The 12,878-nt window shown below is 40.7% G+C and overlaps 2 protein-coding genes across 2 annotated transcripts in view; both read right to left on the minus strand.

Annotated features, from left to right (window-relative positions):
* The window catches only part of F5 (coagulation factor V), a 70,706-nt gene that overhangs the window by 37,525 nt on the left and 20,303 nt on the right, over positions 1 to 12,878 (minus strand). Inside the window, exons 4-10 of the mRNA XM_008264079.4 lie at positions 10,499 to 10,711; positions 9,096 to 9,239; positions 6,579 to 6,800; positions 5,663 to 5,828; positions 3,296 to 3,473; positions 954 to 1,056; positions 325 to 536 (exon numbers count right to left, since the gene is read on the minus strand). Coding sequence (XP_008262301.2) covers positions 325 to 536; positions 954 to 1,056; positions 3,296 to 3,473; positions 5,663 to 5,828; positions 6,579 to 6,800; positions 9,096 to 9,239; positions 10,499 to 10,711 — 1,238 coding nt within the window. The remainder of the gene's footprint in view (positions 1 to 324; positions 537 to 953; positions 1,057 to 3,295; positions 3,474 to 5,662; positions 5,829 to 6,578; positions 6,801 to 9,095; positions 9,240 to 10,498; positions 10,712 to 12,878) is intronic.
* The window catches only part of SELP (selectin P), a 64,886-nt gene continuing 63,807 nt past the window's right edge, over positions 11,800 to 12,878 (minus strand). Inside the window, 1 exon segment of the mRNA NM_001361473.1 lies at positions 11,800 to 11,823. The gene's annotated coding sequence lies outside the window, so the exon portion shown is untranslated.

The raw sequence follows: 12,878 nt of genomic DNA on the forward strand, positions 1-12,878 counted from the left end.
GTTCTTGCTAAAGTTAATGTTTTGGGGAAGGAAGCAAATATTTTACACCCCAAATTCCACTGGGATCCCCTGACTATGATTAACCCATCTGACTCCTCACATTCCCTCCTCCCAGATGGAAGCCCCAATATTTGTTAAGGGGAACTGGGCGATGATCGCTCTGGCTGCTTCATGCTGAAAAGGGCCACCTTTGGGAAGGGGAGTCAAGACAGGATTGCAGCAGGAGGTGGAAAGAAAGCCTCATTTTTTATCAATCGCATCTAATCTGTTCCATCTAGAAGAAGGTCATGGAGCTTCTAAAAGGCTACTTCAAGGACAAAATACCTGTATGCCTCGCTTGTCCAGGGATCTGCTCTTACAAATTAGAAGTAGCCCTATAAGTCCAGAGGCAATGTCCCTTGTGATGTCCACGTCACTGTAGTATGGTCTTGTTAAACACTGAGCATCATTTTCTGTGGGCTCATCAAACTCTAGGATGTTCCATTTATAAATATAGGTTTCCCCTGGTTGAACTGCTCTGGTCACAGTTTTATTGCCTAGAAGAAAATATATTCAAAGATGTTTTCATTTGGAAAGATACTTAATGATGAAATTGATGATGATGATGATGATGATATATAGGTAGTTAAAATATGAGCTTTCATTAGAACCAATTAATACCAGGAAAGGAATATTCTCATATTAAGTTCTGCTTGGATTCCAAATAGATGTAGCCATTCAATATTGATCCACTAGAGGCCACTATAACTCTAATACAGGACAGTATTTGTGCCATTTAACAGCACTCCCCAAATCCAGGAGGGTTTGGCTGTGTGATCCAGTTTGGCTGGATGGTCCTGTATGTCTACTCCTTTACTGCCCTGGTTATACCACTGCGCAAAGAGGTCTGTAAAAAAATATGGGAGCCTCTCAGAGGTCACTAGTTTTGTTCAGTAGAAGTGAAAGATACAAACCTGAGCTGGAGGAAGAAGAGTTGACTTCAACTTCATAAGGGGACAGGGTCACTCCATGGGGGTAAATGCTATAGGGGCGGCTGGCTGAGTTTTTGAATACAATCTGCAAGGTTAAATCAAAGTTGTTATTTCAGGATTTAAGACTGATCATGAGAACTGAAATAGGATGTTAGCTTTGCATATTTGGCTATTGAAGAGGAGGGGGGTGTGTGTGTAGGTGTGTGCACATGTGCACATGTTCTAGTGTACATATATGTACACTGTGGGAAAGTTCTGTTTACCTGAATAGCAGCATCATCCCATTCCTTGGCAGGAGTGTTTCAGAGAGTTTCACACACATATTGATGTGGAAAATAGAAGCGTTTGACCTTAAAGTTGTGACAGTTTAGCAGCTGTCCCCTCTTCAAGCCAGTGCACATCCTCCTCTCCCTCTCTTTTCAGCTTGAGCCACAAGCCGCTTTCAGTGTAGGCCTTCTCATCTATGTACCAGATCTCCTTCCCCTGCATGACAGAGCTCCCAGGCTCATTGTCAATGAAATCATTTCCTTGTGGGACACAGGCAATTAGTCAAGTCCTGAACTCTCAAAGAGGTTTAAACCACCTAAAAGCACTTTAAAGGGGTCGGAAATGGGGCAGAAAGAATGCTTTGCTTAGCTTCTTAAAAAGATTTATTTGTTTGAAATGCAGAGTTACAGAGAGAGAGGGAGGGAGGAAAAAGGGGAGAGGGAGAGAGAGAGAGAGAGAGAGAGAGAGAGAGAGAGACCTTCCATCTGCTGGGTCACTTCCAAAATGGCTGCAAAGGCTGGGGCTGGGCCAGGCTGAAGCCAGGAGCCAGGAGTTTCATCCAGTCTCCCACACGGGTGCAGGGGCACAAGCACTTGAGCCATTTTCTGCTGCTTTCCCAGGTGCATTAGCAGAGAGCTGGATTGGAAATGGAGCAGCCAGGACTGGAATCAGCACGTATATGGGATGCTGGTGTCACAGGCAGAGGCTTAAACTGCTGTGCCACAGGTTGGTTTTTAAATGGACAAAATAGACCATGTCATGACCATTATTTATACAGGAGTCCTAGTTAGGCCCTTTAGTCTTTGTGAAAGATGAACAATTACCTTCTACTTGGTTGATTGTGGAGGCATTTGGATCATCCCTAATTGGTGGATAATCTGTGTTCTAGGATCTTGTAAAAGATTGCAACTTTTGATTGTCTGCAGCCCAGTTCTTACGATCTCAGTGATGTGACAAAACATTTAAGGGAAATTATTGGAGACAAACTCCTCACTCCTGATAATGTATTGAAATTGACCTGTGCTCGCTTCCGCAGCACATATACTAAAATTGGAAATTCACCTTCACCAGAGATCAAGCCTCAGAGAGCTGCTCAGCTAGACCACATCCAAGAATTGTTTTTACTCAACAGTGTTTACTTTTATGGTCTCAGCTACAAAGAGAAACATTAAAGAGCTATGAAGCTTTAAAAATATGTATTATTGAGACGAGTATTTGGTATAACATTTAAGACATCATTTAGGATGCCTACATCCCATTTAGGAGTGCCTGATTTCAGTCCCAGTTCTGCTTCTAATCCAGCTTCTTTCTAATGCGCACCCTGGGAGGCAGCAGGTGATGACTTAAGTACTTGGGTCCCTGCTACCTAGGAGACTTAGATGGAATTCCAGGATCCTGACTTTGGCCTGACTCAGTTGGGGCTGTTGTGGGCATTTGGAGAGTGAACCAGTGAATGAAAGGTCTCTGTCCCTTTCTTTCTCTGTGCCTTTCAAATAAAATGAAAACGAATTTTAAAAATTAAAAATCTATTATAGCAGTTGCAGGAATTTGGGCAAGAATACCATCCACTGTATCACATAGCATTCTCTTTTAAAGGCTCCATGGAAGAAATTCCTATTAGGTCTCAGTAAGAGTGAAAACTGTGCTTTTTAAAATAGATATTGTAAATATTGCCCTGGCATATTTCATTTTTCATTGTAGCTTTTATAAAGCCAGGACAAAATTTGCAGTCTTATGGGATTATGTGGCTTGTATGAGTATTTCATATAATGAGTATTTCATTATACTTATCTATGGCTTTATTTTCTTATTCCTCATATTATTCTTCACTCAGATTACACTCTTTGGTTTCTTCCTTTATACTTTGATAAACTGTCTAGCTCCATTGCATTATTAAGCAGACTATAAATAAGTACAACTATTAAATAAAAACTAAACTACATATGAATTTAAAATTATAATGCTTCTTTCTCATAAAAATAAACCAGTAATCAGATATCCTATGGCCTGTCTTTCACAGGTTATTTTCCTCTATGGTCTATATTTCTGTTACTTACTTTGAGTGTGTCTCTGACTTGGGCTCTAATAATAGGACCCAAGATCCCATCTTCTTTGATATTGGGATTGTCCATGCGTTTGGTGAAGTTCTCATCTTGGTACTGCTTGTAAACAACTTTCTTATAATGTTTTCCAATTTGGTTTGAGAAATTATCCAAGTGCAAAGACCTGTATTTTCTTAAAGTGAAATGAACAACAAAAACAAAAACAAATTAAAAGCCTTCCTCAAGTGGTATCCCCAGTACAATGGGGAAGCCCTTGTGCCGAAAAGTGCTACTTGTGGATTAGCTAAAAATGCTCTTTCTCTATAAAAGTTCCTCAGGTAGTTTGCAACACCGTCATGGTGGCCTCTTTCTAGTTGTAAAACTGGAAACCTCTGGGTTGACTCTTCTAACATCAATAAAGTCATAGTTGATTAGCTAGAAGCAGCTACTTCGATCTTCCTGTCACTCTTGGCTGATAACAGCCAACTTTAGATATCTCTGGAAAAAGGTCTATACAAGCTGAAAGAATAGGAAACACTGGAATTTTTCCAAAGTCTTTCCTATCACTTAATCTATGATATCCTTATTGGCCTCCTAGGAATTTCTCCATCTTTAAAAAGCATGTTCATTACTCCACGAAGGTTTTTACTTTGTAATAAATCTATATTAGAGTTCTGCACTGTTTTTCCCTTCCACTATCTACCCAACCTCGGAAACCAAATGAAAGCAACTTCCTTATCTACCCTCTGTAGCTACTGAGATAAATGACTCTGAGGCAGCAACACGAATCCTGTTTCCTCTTGGCCTTCTTTATCGCATAAGTTTGCAAAAGCAGAAATTCCATGATTAAGGATGCATTTTATGCACTTATTTTGTACAGTGACAAGCACTGACCATGGCTAGGACAGCTCCATCACTAATTATATAATCTTGTTCAAACTTCTTTTTTGCTCTTTTTGTTAATTTTTTAACAGGAATATTATTTTTATTATAGTGAAAACTCTCACACCCTCAACCTGGCCTTCCAACCCCTCCCTGAATTTTTTAGGTAGTCCCTTAAATTAATTTCATTTTATAGGGCCAGCGCTGTGGTGCAGCAGGTTAATGGCCTGGCCTGAAGCGCAAGCATCCCATATAGGCGCCAGTTAGAGACCTGGCTGCTCCGTTTACATTCCAGCTCTCTGCTATGGCCTGGGAAAGCAGTAGAAAATGGCCCAAATCCTTGGACCCCTGCGCCTGCATGGGAGACCCAGAAGAAGCTCCTGGCTCCTGTCTTCGGATTGGCACAGCTCCAGCTTTCGCAGTCAACTGGGGAGTGAACCATCGGATGCAAGACCTCTCTCTGCTTCTCCTCTCTCTGTATAACTCTGACTTTCAAATAAATAAATAAAATATCTAAAAAACAATTTCGTTTCATGTGCCTAATTCCAGAAATACTATATGAATGTTATATGTGAATATATATAAATATTAAATAAGAATATAATATGTAAATAAGCGAATATAAATATTTTCATCTCCTACCCTTTTAACAACAGAAAACTATCTATACTCTGCTCTCTACCTCAAAGTTTTAATATAACAATATGGTTTAAAGACCTCTTTGTATTGGTACATGGAGAATGTTGGTTAGCATTTTTTGCAGATGCCTGGTATTCCTTTGTATGAATATACTATAATGCATTAAACTAGTTTCTTATTGATGGGTATTTTGAGTCATTACCCATTTTTGCTACTACTAAAAATGCAAAAGTGAATACTCGATACATACATCATTTCATTTGTAAACAAGTATATCTACATATTTAAATTCCCAGTGTGAAACTGAAGCATCACAAGGCATATGCATTTAACATGTTGACACTTTTTCAAAAGGGCTTTACCAATGTACTCTTCCACCAGGAATGTATGAAAGTGCATATTTACTGCAGCAGTTTCAACAGATGATGTCATCTAGACTCGTGATCTGATAGATGAAAAATAGTATTCCAGTGAAGTTTAATTTGTATTTCTTTTATTACAAGTGAACTTGAGTATCTTTTCAAGTGTTTGAGAGCTAGCTGAATTTCCAAATTTCTGATTTGACATACTCCCACGTTGATAATGATAAAAAGTGATACAGTAGTATCAAACTTACAGAATTGAAGTGAAGTCCTTTAAAAATGTCTAAAGCAGTGTTTGGTAATAGAAGCCTTCACCAAGTGGTAGCTGCTGTTATTATTTAGACTGAATTCCTTTGGTGAATTTAGGATGATTCAAGAGTGAATCAGACAAGGAGATCTCTATATTTGTCTACTTGTGACATTTTGCTCCTGCACCATCTAGCACCCTAGGAAATGTGTCCTGGACCTTCACACAGTGGTGTGGACCCCAACAACTCACTTGTCCATGTTTGCTGGTATTATAGGTGCATAGTCCCAGATGACTTCCTCTGCAGCAATGAAGTATTCCCACCTCTTAATGTGCCGTCTCTGGTCACGAGTTAGTTTCTTGGGACTCCTGGTTTTCTTTGGGCAGTTTTTAATGTCAAGGTAAGCTTGCATTCCAGCTGAGATAGGATATACAGACAGTGAAAAAATTTGAGAGCTGAAATTAGAACTGATCTAAAATGCATATTTTAAAACTCCACTGGTGGAAGGTTTAAATAATCACAGTAAAAGGAAAACTCTGGCAATTTTTGCACACTTTGGATTGGAACTCTCATTGAGTCCAGAGCGGGCTAGAATAAAAAAGATGAGGAAAGGAAGAAGAGTTAGTAGAAAACCTTAGGGAGATCCCCTTTGTTTCTTTTGGAGCAGGAAGATGTTTTATGATATCCAGACCCTTAAAGCCCTGTGACTTCTGTCTTGCTGAGTTCTCATTTTTCTTGTTACCGTCCATTTGTCTGTGAAATGAAGATGACACTAATACTTTTGCAGTTTCTGTAACTTGGCGCTTCTGTATATTTGTGGATGTTTGTCGTAGTCCAGCACCAAGGCCTTTGTCTTCAGCTATGGATGAGATGTTCTCAAGAAAGACCACCTCTGTGTATGCACTTATTTCCTTCCTCTTTCCTCCTTTTAAGGAAGTCAGGGCTTCTTCACCTTTTGCCTAATTATAAGCAATCTTTGACAGTTCCTCTACTTCTTCCATCCAAATCATTGGGGTGTAAGAGAAGAGTTTTTAAAGGGTGTTAGAACCCAAGGCCTTTTTATTTGGGGTGTGGGTAGCTTGAAAGAATGAAGGGGATGGGGGGAGTTGGTACCTGGCAAGAATAGAGCCTGCATTTAGAATTAAGACTGTCAGAAGAGTTACCTGCCTTGGAAATGTTTAGGGATGAAAGAAGATATGATCCACCTTCCTTCTGAGCTCACAGTCATATTTGCCGTGGTGGATGTAGCACTAACAAGGGTGATAGCTGAAAGCTTGTGGTGGTTCTGCTCCAGGACCTGGCCATTGAAATGAATGGAAAACAATTCTGGGCCAGAGCTCATCCCAATCAGATGCCAGCTGATGTGGTCATGGGCACAAACCGTTATATCTGGGGAAAAAGAAGATTGTAGCCAAAACACATATCAAGTTCAGAATTCTGTGATCAAAACATCACTTACCAAACATGTATACAACACCTGCAATACAACAGGCATTGTGCAAAGTTCTAGGGGACCAAATGCTCCAGTTGTGGTTCCTGCCCTGAAAAAGCAACTGTCTGAGTGGTGGGTAAAGAGCAGTCATAACACACTGCAAACGGCATTAGAGAGGTAAAAATAAAGCCAACAGATTGGGGACATGAGCTGAAAAGCACAGATACTGCAAAGGGATTAATCCAAGGAGGGAACCAAGTAGATGACCAACCACTCAGGCTTACCTAAGACTGAGGGATTTCCGAAGATGTAGGACTTTCAGTGATAGAAATGGTAAAGCCCAAGGCAAAATGGAGTAACTGGTTACCTTAATCTGGTTTGGAGGGAATCACTAGAACCTCCAGTCCTGAGTTTAAGGGCCTAATCCTCTTAGATAGAAATCTGCCTATGGGGAGAGGGGAAGGTAATTTGAAGGTTTTCCATGGCTTCTTTACCCTCACTATTTTCTAATGACAAGGTAATAAATTGCTCTGTGGGTTACACACTACCCTTAAAATGCAGTGGAGAAGTGCTCACTATGCTGTATCCCCAGAGCGTTTCATGGATGGAGTAATGAGAACTGAGAACAAAAGCTTGGTTTTGTTCTTTCTTTGGCTCTACAGGGACTAGGACAATGCTCTTTTGCTTGGTTGCAGATTCCAACCTTCATTTCTCTCCTTGGCTTGGATTCTAACTTTCAGATGTCTAATATTGAGACATTAAATAATGAAGCTGAGAATCAGTTCCTTATTCATAGAGGGGCTTGTTTTAGGAGACTATTGTAACAAAGCAGATGTTCCTGGTGTCAGTGGTGAGAATAAGAAGCTAGAAGGTAGAAAGTCTTTCTCCACACAAAGAAATTCTCATATTGAACCCATCAATTTATGCATTTGTATTAGCATTCACCATATGTGGTCAATCTACACTTCCCCGTAAGGCAGAGTTTTACAAGCATTAAGTATTGTTTCCATGAATGACATTTCTCTACCCTGTCCTACTTACCCCTAGTTATTCTATTTTTTCATCTCTAAATTCATAAACTCTCTGTTCTGATCAAGTTATTTTAATTTTTGCAGAGATGGTCTGTATGGTGGCGGGGTGGGAGATTTTTCCTTCCATGTATTTACACAATTTTTCACTTTGCCAGGAAATAGATATTAGGGCAGATGATTAATCAATTCCTGTAAGTAAATATGTTGAAACAGCTAATAACCAAGGCCACTTGGCAAGATAGAGAAGTGAGAGAAGTTTGCATTCTGATCTCCCAAGGTTCAGGTCAGTTAACTAAGTCCTAAGTTTGCAAGTTCCTGATTTTGGAAATCAGAATCAATGCTCAGAGTTATATGAGTATGTTTTTAATAATCCAGGTGGGAGATGGGTCAAATGAAATAGAATACCTTATTAAAAACAATACTGAGTTCTTTACTTGACAACTTGTGTTTTTCAGCAGGTGAAGCCACTTGTGATTTTTAGACATGGATAATGATATCTGAGAAGCTTTGTATTTGGAAATATGGTTTATTTAGTAAGGTAGTGTTTTCATTTTCCCCTCAGACCATGCCATATACCCTAGACTGCTAGCTGTAAGTCATTTCTATCAGAAAGAGTTAACCTGGTGGTCTAGTTGGCAGTCTGTCCCTTCTTTCCCTCTTTACAGTTGCTATGACTTGGCTTTCTCTCACAGTCTTCATATAGATACAAAGGGAAAACATACTACATGCCCTGGAAGATTACTCATCCATCACCTTCTGAAATGCTAATAGTATTTTTATATGTTGGTCTTTTTCCTAATCTTTTAGTTATCTTCATTGTAAGTGTCTTAATTTCATTCTTTCTGCTGATCCTTCTTGGTAGGGATTGACCTCGAACTTCAGTAGAAAAAGGTAATGTCACCATGCAGCAGGGACCACAGAAATCAATGAGGAAGACTGAGCTGATATCTGCAGGTACAGGCCAAGGTGAAACCTGTTCAAAACACTATACCTAACAAGGCTGCACACTTTGTCTCTTGACTAGCTTCTAAATTGTCTGTTGCAATTCCTAGTTAAGAAAAAAGATAATATCTTGAGAACTACTGCACTAAGTTACATGATTTTCTGATTAGGAACTGAAAACCGGTGAGCATTGTCTACTTCCCTAGCGCCTTGCGAACAACAGGAGCACAGGTGCTAGTGGATCTACAATTGCTGGGCAGTGCACTGCCCACGTGGTACCTGGCATTGTCCCGTTCACATAGCCATTGACTGTGTACATTAGGGATGATGACTGACTCCAGCTCTTGCTTTCATCAAACACAGCAAACAGCAGCACATGTTGTCTGTCAAACAGCTTCTGAGTCCCATCTTCAGCGAGGGTACCTGTGAAAGAAAAGATGGGTTTTCAATATTCCCCATAAAAGAATCTCGTTATTCCTAGATAGCAAACAGTTTATGGCAAACAATCATAGTGATATCAACTTTTAAAAGATAGCATCTTTACCAAATGACAATGACTGGGGGCTTAGTAAAGTCCTGGGGCCCTATTATGTGTTTCCTCAGTACCTGATAGCCTTGGGGAATGGAGCTTTAAATGTGAATTTCATCTGGCAAAGAATGAAAACATTTGGTGACAATCAAAACTGCAAACATATCTCTTTTCTCCAGTCTCCATAGGCCAATACATAGGAATCTTAGCTCAGGTGGCAAAAGTATCACTCCCCAAATTTAATACAGCCATCATGTTTGTACATGAAGTGAGGCATCAGAGAATTGGTTGAGAGGATCGGGGTTAATCCATTCTCACATCAAGACAAAAAGCTGATGGTAAAATGAAAGAAAACATTTTCATCAGTTTTTATTTTTTTCACTGCCGTCCTATTATCTTCTACATATTAGACAATGAAAAAATGTGTTTGTAGAATGAATGAATGAATGGACTGGCAATGGATGTAGGCATGGTTTGTTTGTGTGGATAGACATATGATGAATCTATCCTATGGTAAATTCACTGTGGACAACTAGACAGATGGTGAATCCATCAAATTTTTCCCATGGTATACTTCATTATTTGTTTTAATGAAAGATAGGTTATATAATCTTGGGATACAATGAAAATTCAAGCTTACTCCTAAGAAGCGCAGCCAGTGAAATTTATTATAAAGTCAACTGAGCATTTCTGAAACCTGCCACTCAAAGAGTTGAGCTGATAAGAAACAAAGTTGGAATTTCATGTTTATAAACCAAATTACCAATCTGAACCTCAGGCATGTAGGATAAGTTAGCCAGATTTCTATCCAAGAACTCTCTCATCAGAGTACAGACCACTGCACACTTTAAAAAAGACTTTGGCATTGATCTAAATGTTACAAATCGTATAAGTGCAGCATCGGAACAGACTCTCAAGATGGTTTTGCTTGGGAGAAGCTCCCAGGACTGAGATGAAGGAGGTGTTAAGAGAAACAGAGAAGAATCCAAGTCCTTAAATATTCATTGTCAAACAATGATCTGGTCTCTACACCCTTCTCTTTCTGCTTGAACAAGAAGGTACCAAGGTACTCCCAAGCCTTATCCCAGTACAGAGATCCTTACTACTCCAACATCTTTTTTGTCGTTGAATCATTTATTAGTATTGTCTTTACCTTTCTTACAGATAAGCAGAGGTCCAATAAGCCCAGAGTTGAAGTCCTGTATCAGATCATCGTAGGAATAATAGATGTGTGTGAGGCATGGAGGGTCATCGTGTGTGGGCCCACTGTCCTCACTGATCGTCCACTCATAGGTGTATTCTTGGCCTGGAGCTACAGCATCATCCATTTTCTCCACAGGGAATGTGTGGTCAGGGTAGGAAGCACCTGAAGAAGTAGCAGTCATGAAGTCATCCAGGAAGTTCTGAGGCCATCATTGCCTCCAGTCAGGGGAGCCTAAGCTGAGCTCTCTAGAGATGCACAGGAAGCTTTATTGCTTGGAAAGGTTCACGTATCATCCACTTCTATCTATCCTCATGTGGTTACAGAGGCTTTAATACCATGGCAGTCTGAAGAACACAAAATACGACTAGTTAATCAATCAAGGTTTAGAAAGCCAGTTTTTCATGGAATCTAAATAATGATTATTTAAATACAATCAGAGGTCAGCGTCCTAGCTCACTAGGCTAATCCTCAACCTGCGGTGCCGGCACCCCAGGTTCTAGTCCTGGTTGGGGTGCCGCATTCTGTCCTGATTGCTCTTCTTCCAGTTCAGCTCTCTGCTGTGGCCCGGGAGGGCAGTGGAGGATGGCCCAGGTGCTTGAGCCCCTGCACCTGCATGGGAGACCAGGAGAAGCACCTGGCTCCTGGCTTCAGATTGGCGCAGCGTGCCGGCTGTAGCGGCCATTTGGGGGTGAATCAAAGGAAGGAAGACCTTTCTCTCTGTCTCTCTCTCTCACTGACTAACTCTGCCTGACCAAAAAAAAAAAAAAAAAAAAATACAATCAGAGAGTTGAGTCACTTAGATGAGCAAAACATCTCAGAACATTAAAATGGATTTTATTTTCTCTGTGGAACCTGATAAGACATACCTAACTGCCTGGTCGTATGCAGCATGGATACTGCTGTTTATGTATTGTTTTATTTGTCCCATATCAACATTTTAATATCTTTTTTGTTGTTGTTGTTGACAGGCAGAGTGGATAGTGAGAGAGAGAGACAGAGAGAAAGGTCTTCCTTTTGCTGTTGGTTCACCCTCCAATGGCCACCGCGGCCGGCGCACTGCACTGATCCGATGGCAGGAACCAGGTACTTATCCTGGTCTCCCATGGGGTGCAGGGCCCAAGTACTTGGGCCATCCTCCACTGCCTTCCCGGGCCACAGCAGAGAGCTGGCCTGGAAGAGGGGCAACCGGGACAGAATCCGGCGCCCTGACTGGGACTAGAACCCAGTGTGCCAGCGCCGCTAGGTGGAGGATTAGCCTAGTGAGCCGCGGTGCCGGCCCAACATTTTAATATCTTTTCCCCAACTGCTGTCATAATCAACCTTGTTTCATCTCTTAATTACATTTGTGCTATTGATTATCCCAACTTTCCCTCCAGAGTTTGGCTTCTAGCGCCAATAATCAGTCTAAATGTCTTTGTGAATATGAAATGTGTCTGTCCCCTGAAGTTTAGATGCTTTATTTCTGTACTTCGGGCACTCAAAGACCCATTTATCAACACCTCCGCACAATGCTTACTTTTTCTACTTGCAGGAAAGGGGAAGGATGTAAAAATTGGTCTTTTTTTTTAATTGAAAAATGGGAACTGAGATGCTGAAGATTAAGTGCAGAGAGATGGGTGTTTCAACAAAAAAGGAAGATGTGATCGAGATGGAGCAGTTGTGGGCAGGGAAAGGAAAGGCCAGTGTCATAGAGAGCCAAGAGGGGTGGGCACTTGGCCCTTCCTGGGGCATTCCTCATCTCATTCAGTGAAAGTTCACTATTATGAGCCAGCATCAGCATTTCTCTTTGGGATGCACCCATCTTTGGTACAATAGCTTAATAAATTCTTTGAGGTAGAAGGTGAGACCATCGCAGGGAAGAGTGTAGGCAGACAACACACACCTGAAAAAAAAGGCCTAAAATGTTACTACATGGAAACTGCTCTTACTGAAGTGACTATACCTACCGAAAATGGTAACACTCATTTCTTTCCTTTCCTTCCTTTCCCTCTATTTCTCCATATACCTCACCTCCCTTCTTTTTTTCCAAATGGAATTAAACCTTTTTTTACGAGATCTCTTGGGTCCCTTTTATTATACACCATCCCATCACGGGGACTGTACCCTCATGGCCTAAATATTCTGATTCTATCGTGTTGGGGGTCAGGGTTTCAACACAAGAATTTGGGGGGAGGCACAAGTGTCCAGTCCATTGCAGTAGCCTATCTATTTTAGCTAGCTTTAAGGAGATAAAAACTGGTAATAATACAAGGTGACTGCTCAGAATCGCCAGCAAAATCCATAAATTTCAGAGCAAAGAGAAAAAAAAGACATGGGTCTTTTGTTCTAA

This window comes from Oryctolagus cuniculus, chromosome 7 (assembly GCF_964237555.1).
Source record: "Oryctolagus cuniculus chromosome 7, mOryCun1.1, whole genome shotgun sequence".
NCBI classification, from domain to species: Eukaryota; Metazoa; Chordata; class Mammalia; order Lagomorpha; family Leporidae; genus Oryctolagus; species Oryctolagus cuniculus.